General features: G+C 41.8%; 1 protein-coding gene across 4 annotated transcripts in view; it reads left to right on the top strand.

The window, feature by feature from the left end:
• Positions 1–24,061, top strand: part of cdh24b (cadherin 24, type 2b) — a 172,743-nt gene that overhangs the window by 118,572 nt on the left and 30,110 nt on the right. For all 4 annotated transcript variants that reach the window (XM_042497571.2, XM_088085100.1, XM_088085101.1 and 1 more), the window contains exons 6-7: positions 8,957–9,138; positions 23,369–23,625. In XM_042497571.2, coding sequence (XP_042353505.2) covers positions 8,957–9,138; positions 23,369–23,625 — 439 coding nt within the window. The remainder of the gene's footprint in view (positions 1–8,956; positions 9,139–23,368; positions 23,626–24,061) is intronic.

The raw sequence follows: 24,061 nt of genomic DNA, 5'->3' as shown, positions 1-24,061 counted from the left end.
AACCTGTATTAAACTACACCCTCCCTAATTAACACTCACCACCTGTCATTTCACTTCATTTCCAACTAATACCCTTGCCAGCATGGCACCATTCATCCGATCACCTGCAGAAAAAAAAACTGGCAGTCCCCAGCCAATTGTTCAAATAATCGTCCCCTAGATTGTCACAGGGAATCAGAGCAGGCTGATTTAAAGTGGGTGAGAAAGAGACGTGAAGAGAGTGTCTTCTTGTTTGTGAAGCAGTGCCCAAACACAGCACACAAGGGCTTTTGATTCCTCTCTCCGTGGCACAATTATGGCCAGCTCGGTGGGGAGCACCTGTATTAGTGAGACATGAAGCATTGAACCGGCGCGCCCATGCTGTTTCCTCACAGCCCGCTCTAATGACTTTACCTGTGCGAACAAAGGCAGAGGACAGATCCTAGTCACTCTCTATTTTCATCTGATGTGTGATTCTGTCAGCGAACTGTGCTGCTTTTTGAGCTTCTTTATGTGCAGAATGAGCTGGGAATCTCTCCCCGCCACTCACCCTTTCACTATCCTCTCTCCCTCGCTGGATCCCTCTGGTTCTTTTCCCCCGGTCCATCGCAGGTGGAAATGATGTATGACTTGTGTTGCCGGCTGCTCTCCTGTGTGAGCAGAAAGCTGATAATGACTAAGTCTAGCCCACTTTGCCAACATCACACCCCCTTTGTCACTCTCCTCGTGAGCGCTCCATGTGTGTGACAAGTGTGTATCAGAGAAGGCAAGGCGGGAGCTTCACTTGGTGTGTGTGAGAGAGAGAGGGACAGGGACCGTGGCGCCGGCGTAGGCGTGCGTCGCCCCGTTTCGTCGTACAATAGCACAGATCAATAGGAACCCCAGTCTCTGACTTGTAAATAACTTTCCTAATTTGCTGTCTCATTAGCAACATCCCTGTTTATGTTGGAGTTGTCTTTGCCTCAGCCTTCTGGTGCTGTGTCAGTCCCAGATGGTAGGCATGGTAGTCACGCCGCATAAACTATCATTTAGCGTTGATTCATTGGCACATGCTGTCCCTTCCAGTGGGCAGACCCCTGCAGGGCCACGTTGGCGTCGGCATACTCTGACAGATATAGACACATATTCACTGGAAAGACTGTTGTGTGACACATACTTTCCCATGTTTTATCATAGTGTATCAACTAGTTTTATAATATAACATGCCTGTTCATGTTTCCTTCAGGCAGGTATACAAGAATAAAATTATTCAGCTGCAGTGATTTGCTACCATTCAGCCACAAGAGCATCAGTAAGGTCGGACGCTGATGTTGGGTGATTAGATCTTATTCATCCCAAAGGTATTATTATGGTATGAGATCAGGGCTCTGTACAGGTTCCTCTATACTAAACCCAGAAAACTATTTTTTTAAGAACCAAGCTCTGTTCCAGTGCAATGTCATGTTTAAAGGCCAAACACAAGTTTGGAAGCAGACTTTTGACCAAAATAGCATTGTATGATCAGCCGAGTAACTAAGGGAAATGTGGACATTTTACATTTCTGCAACTATATTTGCACATTATATATATATAGTTTATCATGTTTCAGAGGTGACATTCCCGCTGGATAAAAAATATTATATTAAAGGGAAAGTAACAATCAGCCTTCAGAGCCAGCACAAATGCTTCCGCAGTAGTCACAGATATTTATCGGCTCCAGCTCTGATCAGCTTTGGTTGGCAGTGAGGAAAATACTACACCTGGGTGGGTAAGCACCTTTGCCAATGTGATGCAATGACAGGCCGCCAAATGTAGTCAACACTGAGTTTGAGAGACTGAATAAGTAAGAGACATAGTGATCCGAGTAACATTGGTATGATGTAGCATTAATATCTCCTTCACCATCAGACAATGATTAAATATTCCAAAAAACAGCCCCATAATCACCATCTCCTAAACATTGTCTGTGTACTACTTTAGTCCTGTATTATGTTTAGCAAGTTAATTAATGAAATGCAGCAAACAATAATGTACATTCTTGGAATTTCGGTTTTGATACCACTTATGTGTCGTGCCAATTATGTTTTGGGGGGAAAGCCTGCCTTGATTGTATCTCCTGGCAACATTTTTTCAAGTATAGAAAGTGTTGCATTCAACTTGTGCTTTTTCATTATGTTGGTAAAACATAGTCTAGGTGGCATTATGTTTCTCCCAAAACATATTTACTGTTAGAAATTAATAGTATGTAAATTCAATTTACATGAGACTGAGTTGTGTGGCAAGTTGTTCCTTACAGGCTTAAAATGATTTGCACTTCAGTGGGTTGATGAAGCAGAAAAATGCTTTTGCTGTTTATGATCGCTCTGAAAAACTGGAGCCAACTTATCCAGTTTTTAAAATACAAGAATGTAAGGAAATTGACAGTTTTGGTGACTGAAAGGAAAATAAAATAATGAAAGGTAATAAAGTATTCACAGAGAGCAATAATGATTAATTCTGGGACGTCAAGGGTATTGAATAATGAGTAATACATTCCTTTTTATGAATAACAGCACTGTGGGAGTTCATTTTCTGTCTAACTGTGAAGTCCCGCTCAAGCCTTAAATTACTTGTGTCTTTTTTTTTTTCTTTTTCAAAAAGTAGCTATTAGTCTAGAAGTTATGGTAACTGCAGTGAAGCCCGTCAGTGTTTCCTGTATATTTCACCTTAAGCAGTTGAAAACATGCTCTGGAGCATCCAGACTAACACCTTGAGTAAACTGCAGAGGAGGGAGAGGAGGAAGCAGTTGTTCACCAGGAGGTAAATTAAGATAAAAAAAAAAAGTGGGTAAAGAGCAGCCTGGAGAGCAGCATATGGTAATGGGGCCAATTCATGGCCCTTTAGAGCCATAAGGCCATCAGTGAGTGTAATGCTACTGTAACTCTCAATGCGTGTAATGTGTGCAGAGGAAGTGCTGTAGCGCTAGCTAGCAGCTAACCACTTAAGCATATTTAACTATGAAAAACAAATCCCATACGAATGTCACTGGTGAATTTGTGTCACTTGTGCTGTTATGTAATCTTTATTGAGACGGGACTGGCAAAAATCTCCCAGCCATTAAAGCAGCAGCCAGAGAGGGAAAGCACAAATAAACGAATAATAGATTTGTGTTGAATTTTTCAGACAACAGCAATTAATAAAAGCAAATCAGGTAAACACACTGATCATGGTTGGGAAACAACATCTAACTAAAACGGAAGAAGTCTCTGTCTGTCTGTCCTTCGATTTTCTCAGTCACAGTTCATCCTTCACGCTGAGAGAGTGCATTGTTGAGAATCCAAGGAAGTGCAGTGTGGAGTGCCAGCTCTTGAAATCTAAAGGACATATTTATTAATAGAGCATTAGGAACATACTGTAGTGAATTGAGTGTTACACTGCCAAATGGCATGCTCTCTGCACTCGCTTGCTTTCAAGAACACATGAAGAAAGAGAGACCGGAGATGTTACATTGTCGCAATAACAAACATTTTAAGCATCAGTGATGTAACTATCTGAATGAGAGTTTTTTTTCCCGCTTGCCAGTCCAGTGATGAGTGTGAAGTTTGTTTGCAGAATGTTTAGGCAGCAGGAGAAGATTTTGGTAATCTAAGGGTTCTCATTTCTGTTTGTAGTTTGTAATGTGAGTATCGACCTATCAATTGCGTGGGGAGTCAGAACCAGGGATGACGTTTTTCTGTAGGCCAACCCGGAAGCTAACACTGCCCTGGATACCTTGTCTAAAAGTCTGCAGGATGTTTCCATTGGATTTTGGATCAGTGCAGAAAACAGGCTCTGTGGCAAACAGACATTTATGATACTTTCAGCTTTTGTTCAGCAAGATGATCTCCACAAATGAGCACCACTTTCTGAATGTAACCTCCAGAAGTAAAAAGCTACTGTTATAAGGCTATAACGAACTACACCATGGTCACATTGCCATTGCTACAAGGCTGTAATGTTGTGTGATGATGTTCTGTAGTCTCATCTAGCCATTTGTCAGCAACTGCCTTTTTTAAGACATAAAAACTTCAAAGTTCACAAGTGGTGTATATTTTATGCAGTGGAATAAAATGTGAAAGTCTCTTCAGCCTATTTTAACCACAGACCTTATTTTAGGCTTCAAACCAAATACTCATCCAAAAAAACTTTGACTTTGAGTCGAGGGAACCGAAGTTGCTCAAATGCCAACTGATTTCCAGGTTTTAGGAGTCATTTCTGGGCTTTTCTATTGGCCGAAATGAAATGTCGTAACCCATCAGCTATCGTCTTCACTTTAATGTAAGCTCTGTGGTATCTAAGGTATCTGTTTCTATTTAAATATCTGTTCATAGAGATATGCTAAAATAACCAGTGTATGGGAGAGGAATTCTTTGCCTGCATATCCGCTGGTTCCATTGGATCTCCCAGGAAACATGTATTAGTTGTTGCACCGATGGACTTATTGTTAGATCAATAGCCTATGGGTTCCATGACTGGCTGAAAGCTAAACTGACTCCTGCCTGATTGTGCATGGTGAGTGAGGAAGGGAGGGAGAGACATTGTGCTGCTGTCAGAGGAGCTGATGACTGAGTTTACTCTGACTTTACTTGAGCAAGTGGCTAAAAAGGTCTGAAAAGTTGCAAAATCTTGCAAGAACATCGCCAATTTGTGTGTGTGGTGTGTGCCTTTGTCAGGTGCCCACATCTGAGTGAAGAGGCGGAGATACACAAGATTCAGTGGTTTTATGAGCTCATAATTCATATTCATACTGAAAGTGCTGTGTGTAATGCTACAGAAGGAGAGCTGATTGTTGAGTCATTTCCAGGTCATAAAAATCCTAATGCTTCGGGTTGGTGGTTTGATCAGACTACCAACTCAAAGTGTCAGTAGCTGATGACATAGAACCAGACTCAGCAATCAACTATTTTCCTCCAGATTTACATACAACACCTTTAGATATTTTGGCAGTTAAAAAGACTGGGCTACAGACAGTTATCCAGACCCTAAACACACCACTGTGAACAAAACATTCGATAGTGAACTATGGGGGTGGGTCAAGTACCTCAGAGCTGGAGGCAGAGCAGTCAGCACACTCTGAACAGGCATGTTTTGAGGCTTGCACTAACTATAATAGAGGACAGTTTATTGAGGGAATGAAGAAACTATTAGATTTACTGTGATTTCATCTTGATCAAGAGGGAATTTGTTCTAATCCCATCAAATCCATCTTGGCTGTTGAATGTTTAGAGAGTTGTCCATGCAAATATACTGACTCTATTATCACAGCAACATACTGATTCTTAATTTGATAACTGTTTGTCAACTGGGGAAATGACAGGGTTACTGATTTGCCGATTGATCTTTACCCCACACTGTTCCATCTTTTACATTTAATAATAAGATTTAAATAAAAAAAACCAACATCTCCTTCTGCTGATCCTGTTCAGAATTTGGTACTTATCCTACAGATGGATGGCCTTACTTCGAGGTTGACACTTTGTCGGTGGGAATTTGAAGCAGAGAGTTCATGTTGTGTCCAGACATAAGAGTCAATAACTGGAAGCAAATGAATCAACAATAGTGGAAATAAATGTGATTTTCCTCAGAACTGTTCATTTCATAGTGTGCAACACATTCTAATACACAAGGCCCAAGTTAACTCTACATGCAGTATTCGAAAAAATTGGTTATCTAGCAGTTATTGTATGGCAACCACAGGCGACTTGCCCCAAATGATAAGAAGAAAGCCTGCGTAAAACTACCAAGGTAATGACTGTCCTCAACAGACAAACGGCAGGATTTGTCTTTTAGTCAAACACTCCCAAAGACCAGTGTTTATGTTTCCCTGACATCTGTGACCTCTTTTTTCATGCAAATAGCTTGATGTTATTGTATAGCTGCAAAACCTCTCACAGCCTCTCGACACAGGTGGTGTATTGAAAGCTCTACATTAGGAGAGCCACAGCTTCAGTCCTTTGTCACTGTATGTACCCTGGATGTGTTCAGGCGCAGTGCTAAGAGTAGGTCACCTGTGTTTTGGCAGCGCTCCGAGCCCACAGGTGCTGAAGCAGTGTGCATAAAATATAAAAAAAAAATATGAAAACATGTACTTTGTGTACAGCTACGCATGTAAAATGTGATTAAAACCCAAGTGAAATGTGCAATTTTTTATGGACTGCTGTGTTGATTCAAACAGAGAGGTATCTGTTAAGATGCATGTGGTGTGGACGGCTGAAAAGCTCTTAGGGAAAAGGTTGGTTGACTGAAACTGGAGACAGCTGTTTGTATCTGGTTTCCTACTTTGTTTTAAGGACAAGTACATAGGATTAAGTGGCAGTGAGGTTGCAGAGCTGAAATTTATCCTGTGAGCTAAGCATGTAGGAGAACTGTGGTGCTCAGTGCAAAAACGCAAATAGCCCTATGTAGAGCCAGGGTTTGATATAACACCGAGGTCTTGTCCTCAGACTTTTTTTTATCTGGGAATCTGAGCAACCTGGCAAAGAAAAACTTATGCTGCGTTTACATGGAATCAGGCAGATGGCAGAAGGACAACACCTTCCTGTTTCCCACAGAATTAGAATCCATCTGTGGCATTTTTGTGTGGCAACTTTGTCTGTGTGTGCGTCCCTTCTTTATCATTCTGTTATCCCTCTCTAAATGTTTTAGTGAATCCATGAACACAGTGCAGGCGGAACTCTTGATGAGTTCTCTTTTTCCTCAGCAGCAGTTTAAGGAGTTTTAGTCACAGGGTGGATTATTGAGCTGTCGATCCAGTCAGCTGATCGGATTGATAAATAAGAAAAGCAACTGCTGCAGAAAGGCAAGTTAAGACAAAGTTTTAGACCAAGCACAATGAATGGTCAGGTGTCACTGTCACTGCACCTGGCGTTCTGCTGCTCTGTCTGTGCCCATAGTATGCTCTGCATACTACACTATAGTATATATATGTGTGTGTGTGTGTGTGTATGCAGCATGTATTTATATGTGCAGAATACAGTGTTTCAGATGTTTGCAGATGAATGCAGCCTTACAGATGTTTTGACTGTGGAGATCCGCTACAATAAATGTGTGGGAAACCCTGTCTTCTGAATGACACAGCAAAACAAACATGCAGTCCGATGGATTGGCAGGACAGTTAAACGAAACATGCGTAATGATAAGTTAATGAGTGGCAATGGGGTATTCTTTACAAGGAATTACACAAAATATAATTAATTAAATGATTTTATGTTTTTTAATTATGCAAATTTTCTAGTAATGCCCAGTGATTATCCAGAATGCCATTTTGTTTTGTCTTGTGTGAAGGAGCTACACAACACCCAGTTGCAAAGAGCCGTCTACCATTACTGCTGTCAGTATTGTCTGCCAGCCACACCTGATTTTACTGTTTGCTCTTGTTCACTAAAATTATATCCAGCTTGCCGTCTACTTTATCTGATTCCATGTGAAGGCAGCATTACACATGGTGTGTGTTTGTTTAGCTTATTCCACTATTTTTAGGTTCAAAATATAAAAAATAAATAGAGGATTCGGTATTTCTCCACCAGACTTAGTGCGGATATTTTAGAAATAATGAACTGAATAAATATATAAAAAAATCAAAAGAGTTTTGATTTTCTTTTTTGTTGGGGTTTGGCATGGCACTGGGGAACCTGGACTAAGTATTCCGAAAATCCAAGCTGGGACTCTGGTTTGACTGCTTAACACTGCAGAAGACAGATCAAAAGAAGCAGAATATTGCATTTTTTGTTGTTCAGTTTGGAGGACTTGTTGGAGTGAGAAACCCCTGTGCTCTAAAAAAAAAATTAATTAGGACAGACAACAATCAAACACGCCGGGTGATAACTCTTGTTGCCGATGCCACTCTGATGTCTGAACTGTAATCCTGATCCTCAGAGTAGAAATAACCTCGCATTTAGTCTCGCTGTGATGTTGTCAGATTTGCGGAAATCATCTGACTGTGCGTTGGCCCAGATACTGTCGTGCTGAAGTGCCGGCTATCTTTTATTCTGTCAACCCAATGTGTTTGTGCGATGTTGTTCTCTCCAACATTTACAGGTCTATCTGATTCCCTTAGCTTTAGCTGAGCAGATAACGCCTCTGTTTGAATGAGTCTGTCTCTTCTGTGTGCACGAGCCAAATAGTGATATCTTACCTTTTCCCCTTGCTCAATTTCTATCTTTCCCAGCACACTTATTCTTGTCAGTGCAGCTGGTGGCCATTGTGTGTGTGTGTGTGCATGTGTGGTCGAAATACAGTGGTAGGTGGATATTTGAATTTATGTGTGCTTTTTATGCAGAAATATGAGTTCACAGATGTACTCCATATTCTCCTCCGATGTGTGCATCGGGTGAATCATAAGCAAAATGTACTGTTTCCCTATGTAAACTGCAAAGCCAGCAGAAGGACTAATAATGTGCTGCTTTAATGGGCCCAGCACTAAAAGTAAAACCAGCATGTTTAAACATGATGGCAGCACACATGAAAGAGCCTGTTATCTTGATTAATTCTTGTTAGCAGGAGGAAGTACTGGGTGACTCAGAGACTAAAAAGTGGATGTTTGTGATGAGTAGTTAGCTCATGTCATCAAGTTCAAATGTTTTGAGGGAGACAGAGCAGCTTTTCTTACCTGTAATCTTTGCCTTTTCTTTATCTCCTCTGTTCCTTCTGCTTTTTCTTTCTTTTTAATCCTAGCCTCTTTTAATTTAGTTATTTTTTACAGCAGGTATTCTGGCCATATTTTACCTGGCTTTTAATAACATCTCAATACCGAGTGCTCAAACGCATATTCTGCCTTTCTCTCCTTTTATCCCTCTCCTTCATCCTCTCACTTCTGTTAAATTAAATGCTGCCTTATCTCATTGAAATATTGCAAATATTGGCTCAGCACAGGTGGGGGACAGCAATTTGGAAACAGCTCAAAAGAGGAATTGAAATGTTTAATGTTTGAATGAAGTGTAGCAGCTTCCCTAATGTGTGCCACTGTGTGTCTCTCTCAAAGGTATGTGGTCCTTCTCCGTTTCCGAGCTGGCCATCCCGGGGGCCGAGATAGGGCGTATATCGGCAGCCGACGCAGACCTGGGTGAGAATGCAAAGTTGGAATATACCATCCTGGAGGGGGAGACTGGGGAAACATTCAACATCACCGGAGTGAACCAAGAGGCGGTCATAACGCTCAATAAGGTGAGAGAAAGAAGACGGAGACTGAGGGGGTGGACAGAAGGAGGGAGGGGTTTGAAAAAGAGCAGCACAAGAGGAGGACAGAAAACAGTTAGACGGGGTCAGCAGAGTATGTGAGCAGTGCGTTACAGGGATATGAGGGATGTACAAGGATTTTGGGCGGAGTAGAGAGGACTTTTTATGCCTCTGCGCCTGTGATAGCCATGACCGGAGGCATTTTGTTCTTGGGTTGTCTCAACAATGAACTATTAGATTTTGGTGGTCATAGGTCCAAGGTCAGGGTCACTATGACGTCATCTGTCTCATTCTAATGAACGCAATATCTCAAGAACACCTTGAGGCCATTTCTTCAAATTTGGCACGGACATCCACTTGGACTCAAGGATAAACTGATTAGATTTTGGTGGTCCATGGTCAAGGTCATTGTGATTGTTTAATCATCTCATTCTTTTGAATGTGATATCGCAAGAACACCCTGAGGGAAATCTTCAAATTTTGTACAAATGCCCAAAATCCAAGGATAAATCACAAGAATAAACTGATCAGAATTTGCTGGTCAAAGGTCACCGTGACCTTGCAAAACATGTTTCTGGCCATTAGTCAACAATTCATCCACTCATAACAACGGAATTTCTCACACACATATAATAGGATATAATAATGAAGTGAAGAAATTTTATATCGAAAAGGTCAAAGGTGAACGTCACTGTGACATCATAATGTTCCTCAAAAACACTTTTCTGTCTATTACTCAGCGTCGTATGTCAGGATCAGAGGGGGAGACATTTGGGCAGACACTGAATTGGTGACAGTAATCTTTGGGGCCCACCTCGGCACTGTGTCGTTTGTACAGATCTTCTGTGCTGCTGGGGGGAAAATGTGTGTTGTACAGATGTGTTTTTGCAGACATAGATGTAAACTATAATTGCACATTCACTGTTGTGCTAAGGCAAACATCTGCAAATTGGTAATTCTAGTTGAAAGTTGGAGCACCACCTCCTCTCCTGCTCTATCCTGCTCCAATTTTACTCCGGTACCACTCAAACCATGAGTTTGAAGCATGCCTGACCCAGAATGCATCTGTGTATTGCGCACACTCACGATTTTCTGTCAAAAATCAGTTGCTGCGAACTCGACAATGGAGATTACAAAATACTTTCAAAGGAAACTGGGCGAGCTGCGAGCGATATCAGCAGAGCAGGGTGAAATCTGAGTTCAGCACGGAGCGGCCTGGAGCGGCTTTGAGCGGGCGAGCGGCAGGAACGAACCGCTCCGTGAGCAAGGTGCGGAAATTCTCACAGCTTCACTCCACTCACATGCTCCAGGGTTAAGGGAGCACGTACAGAAAGGCGTTGGTTTGTAAAGTTAAAAAGACGAAAGGCAGGACAGGAGAGGAGAAGAAGAACAGCTGATGAGGAGGAGGAGGAGGAGATGACACAGGTAATGTGGGCAGGTTTTTTTTTTTTTGCCATGAGTCAAAGCATAGCTAACAACATGTTGCCTAAGCACATTAACCTGGAATTACCTGGAAACACACAAAGACACTGTATAAGCCTGTAAGATTTCACGATTCATTTGTCAGCAGCATTTTTAGTATGGATTTTTAAACAGGTGATCTAAATTCATCGGACCGTTTTCTCCTTATTTAACTCCCATCAGCTGAGAGTTGTTTGATGGGTTTCTGACAAATGAATTTCCTGCTCAATTCACTGTGAACCAGCCTCCTTTTTTTTATTTTTTATCAATATTTCCATCTGTCTACAGCAAACATAATGAAGCATCCGTATGAAACTCAATCGAAGCGTGACGCATCCAGATGCAAATGTTTGCAGCGGTTGAGTTGAGCGTGACTTGCAGCAACAATGTTTTGACCAGTGCTGAGGTGTTTTGACTGCTCCTTTTCAGCGAACATTTTCCGTGCGGAGCATTTGCATGTACAGAAGGATCACTGAGGCGCCGCCTCTCCATCCTGAGTACAGCTGGCTAACAGTTTCCTTTAGTGTAATACTGGATGATTTCAATTTCAAACACTCCTGAAGCTGCCTGTCATCTCCAATAATCACATTCTTCTGAGAATGCGTGTGCACCGCAGAGGGGCGAAGAGCGCTGACACCCACTCATTACCAGCATGGCTTGTAACAGTTCATACGTGTCTGTCTCAGGAGAATGGGAGCCTCTGTGCTCACATGTAATGTAGACTTAATGGGGGGACTGATGTCTGAGATATGACGCTTTCATTTCGAATGAGCCCTACAGAAGTGTTTCTGACACTTCAATAAAAACACACGTGTGTATCTATTAATGCTGTCGGCCACCTCTCTGATCTGTAGGATGTCAGTCATGAGAGGGCGTGTTATTGTGCTTGTTATGAGTAATAACCACTACTCAGGGTAGTGCGGCGGTAGCTCAGTCCGTTAATTTGGCTTTCACTTGCTCACCATTTGAAGTCCCGGACAGACCAAGTACAGAGGGTAGACTGGTAGCTTGAGAGGTGCTTCTTTGCACATTCATCACTGTCAAGTGCTTCTGAGCAAGGCACTGAACCCCCATCTGCTTGGGGTGCCATCCTGTTAGGCAGCCCCCCTCACTCTCACATCTCTGTTCATAATACATGTGTACAGGTCCTGCTTGTGCATGTGTTTCAATGGGCCAGTGTGTGTGTATGTGTGTAAACATGACAAGAGAGTGAAAAAATTTCTCTTTGCAGGATTAGTAAAGCAAAGCATTTTTTTACTATATGCATTTGAATGCAAAAGTAGAAAGTGTGTTCACACCTGTGTGTGTGTGTGTGTGTGTGTGTGTGTGTGTGTGTTTGCATAGACTGAATAACAATGTATACAGTAACTCCTGGACAGAAAACACGCCGTCACAAAAATACAATGAAATGGCATTAAGCAAATGCTTGCTGCTTTATTTTTTAGCCACCTAAAAAAACAACACTTGAAATGTACTTTGTATTTAGAATATTTTCACTACTCCACCTTGCTGTCAGACAGCCCTTTCTGACAGGGAACTGAGGCTGTTATCTCAAGGCCACCAGACTCTGTTGAAAAAAATAATTTTTCTTTGCAGAACACTGGTGTTGCTGGTTTACAGCTGCCTCCATCAGTTAATGGGTAAGGTAAAGCTGTAAACATATTCCAAATATAGTGTACAAAGACAATGCTACTAATGTTTTTGGTGGCTAAATTATGTTTTTCTAAGGCCACTGTTCACAGTAGCACATTATTCAGCTTCTGTGCAGGTAGATGCGGATTATCAAAGATGCTAGTAAAGCAACGCCGTACATAAAATCAGCACAACAGAAATTCCAGATAAGTTGGATGAACTATCTGTTTTTAAACGTGACAGTTATGGCTTAAAATAACAACAAAAATAGACAAGACTGACAATTTAATGTATTTCCATAATTAAAACTATTGTCAGTTGTCTAGCAGGAAGTGTTACTGCAACGTCACGGGAATTCATTCTGTGTGAAGAATAACAATTGTTTAATGGGCTTGGCACAACAGGCAAGGTAGGGAAGTTAATAATGTTGACAATAACAAAAACATCAAATATGAAAAAGTTTACATATAAGATGTCATTCATTTTGTTCATGTGAGGGGAGTTAATAACCTCAGGAATAAAAAAAATAAAGAAAATACTGAAAACAGCCCCAGAAAATGTCCCAGAGACCAGACTTCTGATGTAGAAAAAACTTGAAATCCTGGTCAATCTTTATTTTGATGAATAGCAGAATAACAGGATGAAATAATAATAATAATAATAACAATAATAACAACAACAATAATAATAATAATAATAATAATAATAATAATAATAATAATAATAATAATAATAATAATAATAATAATAATTAATTACTTATAACTTATATATATGGGGCTTTACAGAATAAGAAAACAAAAATTAATACACAAATAAACAAAATGAAAATGAAAATAAAGAACAGAAATAATAATAGCGATGATTATTGAAGAGGGGTGAGCCAGACGACATATGCTTTGGTAAACAGATGGTTTTTCAGCAGTAATTTTATATAAACATTGGAGTCTAAACATCCACATGGTCTTGATCTCACAGTATCTTAACCTTTAGACACCCTGAAGCCTCCTCACGTGCCTGCATGCAGGCACTGAAGGACTCTGAGGACTCTGAAAATATCTAACCATGACTGTGGATGAATTATACTTTCATAGTCACTGTTATACATGATGACCTTTAAATACTTTTATGTTGAGTCATTTTTCCACGACAGCTTCCTATTCCCTGTGTCGTCCCCAAAAACCCCTACAAAATTCAATTTACAAAGAGAGAGACAGCAAACACTTTCATTTGAGGCGCTGGAACCAGCCAGTGTTGCTGTTTTTACTTGATGAATGACTTAATTGAAAGGCGATTATTTAAAATTCCCTCCAGTAATGTTTCAAGTCACATAAAGACACTCTGCTTTTAATAATAATTTGTGTCCGATATGGTATTTCCAAAAAAAGGTCAATTACCTCATAAAAAGTTCTTTAATGAGGTTCTTTAACTGAGTTCTTCATTAAAAATGACATCTACTTTCCATTTAAAAATCCAGAATCTATGAATATGCAAATATTGTTCATTGCAAAAGTTTAACTGCTGGGTACATGATGTCTACTCCACTTAAAAGTCCATTCTCATTGTGCGCTGGAGGCTTCCAGTCACCGCCTCACACTGCATATTGGACTCTGATCACTGAGATCTGAGGTGAGCTCAGAGAAACTTACCCTTCAGCAGATGAATGTGAAAACAGCTCTGCACAAAACATCTTTCCCTACAGTGAAGGTCAAACATCTTAGTGGAGTAACAACAAGCAGAACACATTTTTGAGTGGAGAGAGACTTTAAAACTTTATATTCTTTCAGCACTACATTCAGTCCTTCTTTTGAATACGTGCAGTCAGTCATCCTGTCTTATAGACTTCCTAGAACACTTGATCTCAGTGCCATACAATGAAAATATCTTCAGAATTTGGCAGTTTTAAATATTTCAGATAACTTCAAGTTGAAGAAAAGTCTCCAAACTCGTATGCCCATAAAATTCATCCAAAATGTCTCTGAAATGTTTCCATTTGGGAGATGCCGTCTTATTTCTTTATTCAAACGCCATTACTGGCTTTGTGGGGTTTTTTTTACTGGTGAGCTTCGGAGTGCACAGGTATTTGTGTGTATTCTTGAAGTCAGGTAGCCACACATATATTGGTGTATGTGCACGCAGAGAGAGTGTGTGTGAATTCATCACTGTGTCAGTTCTCAGCCTTGGGTTTGTAGGATTCGTTAAAAACAATCCGCACCTGGAGGTGGTGTGTAGAGCAGGATTTTCCAAACCCGCTATGAGCTCCTTTGAAGAGAAGCATAGAGGCAAGGAGAGGACTGGATACGGTAAAAGATGCAAGAAGAAAGAAATCGAAGGCAAGGACCCGGGAATGAGGAGAAAGAGAAGGGATGGAGAAGGAGGAGGAGATGGAAGCATGGAGGGGGGGTTGGTGTTAAAATGAGGTCCTGAGAGGCAGTGACAGCAGAGAGTGCAGTATAACAAGGGAGTCAAAGTATGAAGGAACCAAAAAGAGACATGCATAGAGAGAGGGGAAGAGATGCAGCGACAGCAAGAGCTGCGAAACTGGTGACAGCCATAGAGAGAAATTAGCACAGCTAGAGACTGGGAGGCACAGGAAGGCAGAAACACCCATCCAGTACGACAAGCAGGTAAAAATGAACAAAAATAAATAATGAAAAGGAGAGAGAGAGAGAGAGAAAAAAACTTCAAGATATGGAGAGAAGCAGCTTGGCAACAACAAGATGGAATGAAGAAGTGTGAGCAGGGAGAGAAGAGGAGGAAAAAAAAGAGCAACCTGCTGTGTGTAAAAGGAGAGCGAATCAATGCAACATGTGCTGGGTGACGGGCAAAACGGGCAGGAAAATTACATGTAAACAAATACAGTAAACACCTCCCACCCACAGTATTCCTCCCTCTGGATTCATCGGCAGCGATCTCAAAGATACAAAACAAAACGTACAATTAGTATTTCAACATGGCCTCCATCATGCTGTTTTGTGTCGCTTTAATCCCTCTACAAAGGCACCAAGAGAGGCAGAGAAATAGATTAAACTAGCACTGCTGCTACGGGTGAAATATTAACCAAAACTGAAGACTCACTGAAGACTTACATGTGAATTCATTTTGAACGCTCACAAGCAGAACATACATTGAGTATTTAAAGATGCTGCAGGGCACCGTTTGAAAAGTCAGCGCAATTGGGCTTTTGTGTAAAAGTGGCAAACTCCTCACTCTTTTTTGGATAAAAAAAAAAGATTTGACTTGAGTAGGTTAAAAGGGATTTAGCCTTGCAGGGAATTCACGCACAACTAATGAAAAACATGTAAGATAGGCTACAACTAATAGAATTAAAAACAAACAAAGCGTTAAATTAGTGCTAAGCTCCCCCTCACTTTCCACTTCGTTAAACAAACAAAAAAAAGAAAAGAGATGCTTTTTTTTTTTTTTTTTTAAATTTAAGCATGCATATGGTTAGGGTGTGTTAATAATGAACACGCTCCGGCGTCCATTTTCCCAAGTCAGGCAGCTTTGAAACTGTGAAGCATTTTAACGGGAACGCGATGATCTGTGCGCCCCCGGAGAAGGGAAAGATTTCCGAGCGGAACAATTTGTGTTGCCACAGAGCCGGCCTTGACCTTGCTGGTCATCTCGCTGCTGTGGGCTGAATCTCTTTAACCGTTGATCTAAGATGCACACTGCCTCACACACACACACACACACACACACACACACACATACATACACACAAGGGAACAGACACACAGAACAGAGACGCACACCTACACAAGCACCAATAAACCACAGAGAGATATATATACAGAGGCACACATCAACACTTGACCTTGCGGCTCCGTGTTTAAACTATAGGGAATGAAGGAAAAAAGAGCTGCAAAGAGGCGCGATTGCTGCACTGCTCGTCCTCACCTCGGAACGATGTGTCAGATGGGAGGTGTGTGGAGGGGGTGGGTGGGTTTAGCAGCAGATTAGTAAGAAATAGAGTCAATAGAGGGAGCTGGAGGAAGGAGTTAGTTAAAATGAGACAGAGGGAATATGTGATGACAAAATGGAGGCAGACAGAGAGAAATCAGACGCGTGAAGACGAGGAAGACTGTATGAGACGTGCCCTATGTGCAGAGGGAGGAAGAGAACACGGTGAAGCCGCGGAAAGAAAGGGTTAGGCGGGGACACACCAGAGAAGCTGGGTCATTAACAGCCTGCAAGTCAGGGTTCCGACTGAAGCTGCCTGCTGCTTATCACTGCTTATTTACTGTCAGTCCCACAGAGACCCCCAGCAATAAAAAGATTTCTCTCCCTCGCCCATTCTTACTCTATCTCCCCCACCCCTCTCACCCCCTACTCTCATCATCAGCCGCTGTCTCTCTGCATTTCATTACTCTCCCCTCTCTCTCTCTCTCTCTCTCTGTCTGATCTCCCCACACATGTCCAAATACGCAGGGGCAGGAAGACACACAAGCTAGAGTTTGAGTAGATGCACACACACATAGAGCATCCCCATCGCCCGCTCGCTCGCCTCATCCTTGCTCTGGTTTGTGTCTGGAGGCCATGTCAGACAGTGTGTGTTGTTTGTCTGTGGCTCTGACTCAACACAGGTCTGCCTCATTCCTATTCACACACACACACACACACACACACACACACAAACACGCACACACGCACACACACACACACACACACACACACACACACACGAAGACACATAACCAGGAAGATGCACACACACAAAATCAGCCACACACTTCTCATCAGTTCATTTTGAATTCCTCTGTTTTTCCTCTGTTATTTTCCCTTCTTCTTTTTCCCTCTGACCGCTCAGCTGTGCTCCACTCCACTTATTTACTTATTACATATTGCTGATAATGAATGTACATATTGCTGCTAATAGATTTTTGATACAGCATGTGAACAAGGCCACAGTGTAAGTAGCAGGTAATTGAAGAATTAGCATAACGCTCTCCAGTACAGTAGCTGCTTGGCATTGCTCTGCAGCAGTGCCCCCTGATGGCCAGAGGCTCACACTCACGGCAGCCCCCCTAACTGGTGGCTGATGGTTGAGGTTTTCATTGAAATCAATCAACTAATCAAGAGCTAATCAGCCGCTACAATGAGAAGCAATTACAAGAGAAGCATAGACATAGAAAGTCGTGTCATCAGTGGATGGACGCAGGTATTTAACATGCAAATCAGACATGTGGTGATTTAATAAAGGCTTTGATTGTGCATTTCTAGCCGCTGATGCAGCAGAGAAACTTTACAAAACAAACTAGGATAATGCCCTGATTTCACAACACCTCATTACACATGTATACTGAATTTAACAGCGTAGTCGGATCACTCGATGCAGCAGCAAGGCATGTCACAACATCATTAATACGAATCCAGCACCATCCCAATTCAGGAGGTTCCCTTTTGAGGTATGTTTTCGGGGTGCTGTGAGCTGTGTAAGCCTGCTATTTGTGCGCCTTTCATTCCTCTTACCTGGGGGACAAGCAAGCTTGCGCATGTGTCAGTTTGCCGTTATTATTTCCATATGCTCTCACTTAAAACGGCTGGCTAATCCTCGGTCACACGCCAGCAGCGCGCCCAGGATTATCTGTGTTTGTTTTCTCACGCGGAGGAGAGATTGTGTTAATCTCCTCAGAGGGAAAAAGAGAGAGAGAGAGAGAGATGGAGAGAGAGAGAGAAAGAGAAAATGAGAGACCAGTGTCTTGCTCGTAAGTTGAAAAAAAAAAGGAAGACATGGGACATCTGAGAATGAAATAAGACAGTAGACAAGAGACAAGTGACAGAGGGAAGGGAAGGCGGCAGAGGAAGAACAAAGTCAAAAGGGAGATTTAGAGGAGTCTTTGTTCTCTCAACTCTGCAGTTGTGCTTGTTGGCAGAAATGTCCAAAGCTGCGTTTGTCATCAGACAAATGTGATGTATGATCTTGATTTAGAATGCACAAAATCAAGAAAGAACTCAAGCTGCCAAGGACAGCAGGGTGCTGAACGTGCACAAGCACACACACCGCAGACCATGTGCACACTCACACACACACTCGTATAGGTGAGCACGGTTGTGCAATCTTCTAATTTTGCATCCATTGAAGAGTGAGGGAGAGGCACCACCTTTGCAATTTGAAGCCTCGCCCTGCAGTAATGTACATTTACTGTACGGCATGCACACATTCACACACACACGCACTTTCTCAGTAGAGCATGCATGCCTATGGGTCGGCCTCTCTCAGAAGAGATGTATTATGTATCGCCAGTCTAGCATGCAGGTTAGCTAATTAATTTCTGCTAACTGTGAAGCGAATTTGAAAGGGAAATTGTATAGAGAAATTTGAATTTCAAAAAGGACATTGGGAGCAGCACAGGACAGGAGAAGGTTACACTTGTAGAGTGTGTGTGTGTGTGTGTGTGTGTGTGTGTGCGTGTGCGTGTGCGTGTGTGTGTGTGTGTGTGTGTGTGTGTGTGTCTCTGTCAGAGGAAGGTAACATTAACTAAAGATAAGGTGGAGTGTGAGCATGTACTGGGCTAATACGATGTAATTTTAAGGGCAGCAACTCATTTTTTTTAGTGTCAGTTAATCTGTTGAATGTGTTTCTGGTTTTGAATGGTTTATACCTGTAAAAGGTTAGAACATAGTCAGAAAAATGCTCATTAACATGTTCCAGAGCACAAAATGAGTCTTCAAAGTGCTTGCTTTGTCCAACTAGCAGGCCAAAGGAAGGATATGCAATAAAAAAATGTTTGCAAAGCTACAAACAATGGATTTTAGCATTTTACTTGATCATACAAATATTTTAATCAGTTCTAAAGGTCGTTGATTAATTTTCTGTTAACCGATCAACCAATAATAAACTGTCATTCAAGCGCTTGTAGGTAGCCTACACATCTTTTCAGCATGGGTTTATGTCATTAAGAATGTATTTAGGAGAGATGGAGGAAGTCTTAAAAAGACAGTCTATTTAAAGAGTAATTTAACACTAGTAAATTACAGCCGCAGTGACAGAAGTTATTTTCCTCCTCCCAGAGAAAAACAGTTATTCTGTCACCTAAAAGCCTAATTTTGTGAAAAACCTGACAAACCGTGGGACATTAAGCTTCCATATTATGAGGCAAAGTCACATCCAACCCCCACTACGCTCATGCAACTTAGAGTTTACAGTAAAAGAAATACTGCTTCTACTTTTTGTAAAGTATGAGTTTAGTGTTGCCTAGTATGACTGGGTTTTTTGTAATTGTCCACTCTCCTTATAGCTCATTCACATCCCCTTTTCTGTTATTCTCCTCTGGTTCTGCTACCTCTGCTGAAGCCTCGTTACACTTACGTTAAGCTTGCAGTTCAAACAGCTCTGAACCACAGTCTTTCCCCTCAGTGAAGGTGAAGACTTGTGCAGACTAAGGGCACAGTCACTGCTTTCAATTCCAGCATATGATAAAGATGCTGTTACCAGATGGCATATAGGTTATAATAAGAGTTACACATGTAACCACTCTTTTTTTTTAAGTCTTGGCCATCATATTTAATTTCTAGGAATTAATGTGGCACTTGTGTGACACTTGCTGTTTAGACAGTGAGAGCAATGATATGACTGAAGTGTGAGGGAGATGGGGTCATGGGGTATTGTGGATGGTGGTGCAGAGTCCTGCATTGGTTTTACCTGTGGGTGACCTACAAAAAAGGTGTTTCACAGGTGGTATTTTGCAGTAATTTTGTTTCCGGGTGTGGTTCTGGGTGAAAAACAAGCATGCAAGGGGGATCGTCTGAGTTGGATTTTAAATATTTTAAAATAAAATGAAAATAATATTTAATTTCCTCTACTTATTTGATGTTTCAGTCCACTGACTGCTGACTTTATCTTTCAGCTCCTGGAATATGAGAGCAGCCTCAGTTAGGTTGGTCAGGCTCCTAACAGGCATGTTAACTGCTAAGAGGTGTTGCTCAATATTATGAGAATAAGCCAAAAATATTTTAATTGTATTTCCTGAATTACTTTTGTTTTGAAATACATTATCGTAATTTCAAATGAATATCTCAAAATAATCACTTTAAACACATTTTTTAGAACAGTGCATGGTTACTGTAGTATTGGGGTTTCAGGTTGGGCCATGGATCTTGTGTTGGTGGGTCAGGTTGCAGAACTAATTTTTCACATATGCAGGTGGCAGGGTTTTCCCCATCACGACCCACTGCAAGATCCATGCAGGATGCTGTGCGGGTGTGTGTCAGGCTTCAGATGCATTTTATAATCTGTGAGAGGGCCTGTGAAACTTGGTGTTAAGTTGCTCTTTAAGGTGTGTTTGTGTAAGTTTAACATGAGCCAATCTCAGAAGCCATCAGTTAAATTCTGACAATATTAAGCTTCTAGGGGAAAAGCTAATATTTGAGGGTGTAGCTGATGTTCTCTTCCACGCGCCAGTCACTTTGGCTAATCTCTATAAGCAGATATCTGCATATGAATGCTGCATGTTTAAACAAAATTTAAAATTGCCAATAAAAAAATAAATCAATGTCAGAAAATAGCCAGTGGCTTCTTAGATTAGAGTTTGGCCATTTTGCCCTCCACACAAACTATTTACCTGTTATTCTAATGTGACTGATAAATACTACTTGGACTATAAGCGGACTACAAATGCACCACAAACGGAAACCAGAAAACTTCCCATACCCAAATTTTGTTCTGTTGCCCACAGATTCTGCACACATATGTGTATCTGTTTAAAGAAATAACACGTGAGCCATGTGTGTGCCTTGTGTGTGTGGAAACATTTGTGAGAAATGTTCACATCCGTTAACACGTGCACCATACAGAAAAACACAAAAACATAGAAAAACAGTTGACTGGCTGCATGATAAGTGCTTCCTGTATGGGCGAATGAGGGAGAGGGATGAGTGTGTGCGTTGCGGTTTGTCAGAGCTGGCCGATGTCGCACACACACTAGGGAAAAAAAGGCAGGTGGGGGGTGTGTAGGGGGGTGGGTGATGAAGTGTGTGAGGTGGCGAAGGAGGGGGAGTGGAGTGATGGAGTGCTGGATGAAGGGAGGGCGGGGGGTGATGAGTGTGTGCTCACAGTGTAAGTGACACCTCTCCTCCTCAGACAGATTGTCTCTCTCTCCCTGTAATGGGGACCCCGTTAGAGAACCTTTTCCCTCCGTCTACCCACCGCAACCCCGTCAACACACACACACTCTCATCTCCACAGACAATCCTTCTTGTTTATTTATCTTTTCTGCAGAGATATTGCCCAAATTGCCCACATTTCGATGTCTTTCAATTCGCCCTTTTCTCCGCATAATCTCTAATCAATCTTCACCTCTTTCTAAAACTGCTGATTTTCTGCAAAGCAGTTTACTCTGCTTTACAGCTCAGAGAGAGGGAAGAAAAAAGACAGAGAAGTAGAAAAAGAGAGATCAGAAAGGAAGAAGAGAGCACGAGCGAGAGGATATCAATATTCTCACCGCCGCTGGGATCCTCAGAGTGATTTTTTTTTCCTGTTTGAATCTGACAGCGAATATTCTGCATAGCCAGGGAGCCTATTTATCCTCTGTCCAACATGGTTCTCTGTGCCAATCACACTGAGAGGATTCATATGCACACTTACTTTAAGGACACACACATACTGACAGAGGATCTGAGGACACAAAGACTCAAAAGAACCACTTGTACTTGCAAACAAGCCCACACACCGATACCTCAAACAGGTGTTTTGAACCCAAACATGTTGCATTTTTTGAAATGTAATCACCACCAGGTGGATGTCAGTGTGTTTAGATAGTGGATGTATGTGATTACCTGTATATGTGCCTCTGCCCTCACTAACAATCATCTCGGCAAACGTGATCAGAGGCTATCTCTTGGCTTCAGAGCGAGCCCCGCTGGTGGGAGTGCGGCACGCAATCATACGGACACCTCAGACAAATAGGCTTCATAACTTCTCTGCTACAAACAATCACTGGGGCCCGAGCCTTTATCCCAAATGAAATCTCTCTTACCTGTGTAGATGCAAGGATACAAAGGAATTTTTTAACGCTTCTCATAGCCAGACACGAGTCTCCATGGTGATAGTAGAGTCGCCATGGTGATAGAGATGATGTTCCAAACAAGGGCGTTTTTTTCATGAGTGTGGTTCTGTTTTCAATTTCAACGTAAGAATTGCTCATAGCTCACGGCAACTATTTCCGCAGCTGATCTGTACCACCTCTGACAGTGAAATCCATTCTGTATGTTCACAAGAAAAAAAAGTTTGTCCAAGTTTCACTCCCACAATGTTTCACAAAATCTGCGCCTACCAACATGTGAGAAACATTCGAACAAAACACACTACCTGCCAGGTATCCACCAACACAGTTCCAAGTGCCAACACTGCAGCACAAAACAATGCTGGAGTGAGATTAAACGTCCAATGCAAACATCCCGAGTAACTCATGCTTATATCCATCTGTGCTGCATGTAGATAGCGGCACTAATCTTACACAACTCCTACGAACGCTGCAACAACATTCAACTTCCTGGCAGTGAACCCTACAGCTACATATCCTCTAGTCTTAGGATGTCAAGAATATCCCAACATCCACTCTGAGCAATATCAAACCAGCATTCAAACATGTCGTTACTTCAGTCAGAGTGTTGACGCTTTGAGCATCAGGAATCTCATTGGCAATGCTGTAACATCAACACCTCATGAATGTCTTTTCCTACTTCACACAAACCCCCGCCATCTAAGCATCCGCCCACAACAACCTTCAAAGTAACACTTCAAAACTCTGAACGCCACACCATGTAAGGTAACCATGGTAATATTTAATCCAAATCGTCCTCAGCTGATTTCGGGATGTGACCATTCTCTAGCCTCTGCGAGCTCTTATCTGTTGGAATAATTCATTATTTGCCATCGCTCTGCTTTTGATATGTAATTTAGCAGTCATCTGTGGAAAATTTAGTGTGAGAATTGGACCAAATGAAAGCACAAGACAGTTCATTGGATCTGATGTGACATTTGCATAATTTCTTGCCGCTTAAAAGTGTCACCATTACTCATTTCACACTAAGTGCATATCTAAACCTAAGACGATTATATACTTCTACGTTTAATATTTTTAACCCTACTAACTAACCCCTCTCTGCCTCCCCCTCCCAGCCGGTCGACTATGAGAGCCGGAGCTCCTACTCCTTCTCTGTGGAAGTCCTCAACCCCATAGTGGATCCTCGCTTCTTGCGTCGAGGCCCTTTCAAGGACCGAGCCTCTATCAGAGTAGCAGTGCTTGATGCAGATGAGCCTCCGAGGTTCTCCAGAGCCCGATACCACATGGATGTGTCTGAAAACTGCCCGCCGGCCTGTACTGTGGGCCGGGTCAGCGCTGTAGACCCTGATACTGGTCTTACCAATAATATCAGGTACAGTAAATCAGTCTCTGTCCTCATATAGCATTAGCATAAATGCATCATATAGCGAAGAATTTCATATATTTCTCATAGAGTTTGCTAAGAAAGATTATTTTGGGTAAACTCAGACAATTTGGTCTTTCACTGTTTCCACTGTTTCCATCCTTTACTATGCTTAAACTATTTGAGCAAATACAGAAAAAAATATGTTAATCTGCTATCTTTTATTAAGTTAGCCAGTAAATTAGTTAGCTTTAGGGGTGGTTCTGTTCCCCTTTAGCTAAGGCAGGCTAGCAGTTTCACCGTTCCCTGTCTTTGTGCTAAGCTAAGCAAACCGGCTGCAGGCTGTAGTTTTATATTGAGTACATGAGAGTGATATGAATCTTCTCATCTAACTCTCAAGAGAAGACCAATGAACTAATTTCCCAAAGTTTTCCTGTTAAGATGT

This window comes from Plectropomus leopardus, chromosome 12 (assembly GCF_026936395.1).
Source record: "Plectropomus leopardus strain MGB_pleo_1.0 chromosome 12, ASM2693639v1, whole genome shotgun sequence".
NCBI classification, from domain to species: Eukaryota; Metazoa; Chordata; class Actinopteri; order Perciformes; family Serranidae; genus Plectropomus; species Plectropomus leopardus.
This window is presented reverse-complemented; position numbering and strand designations above follow the sequence as displayed.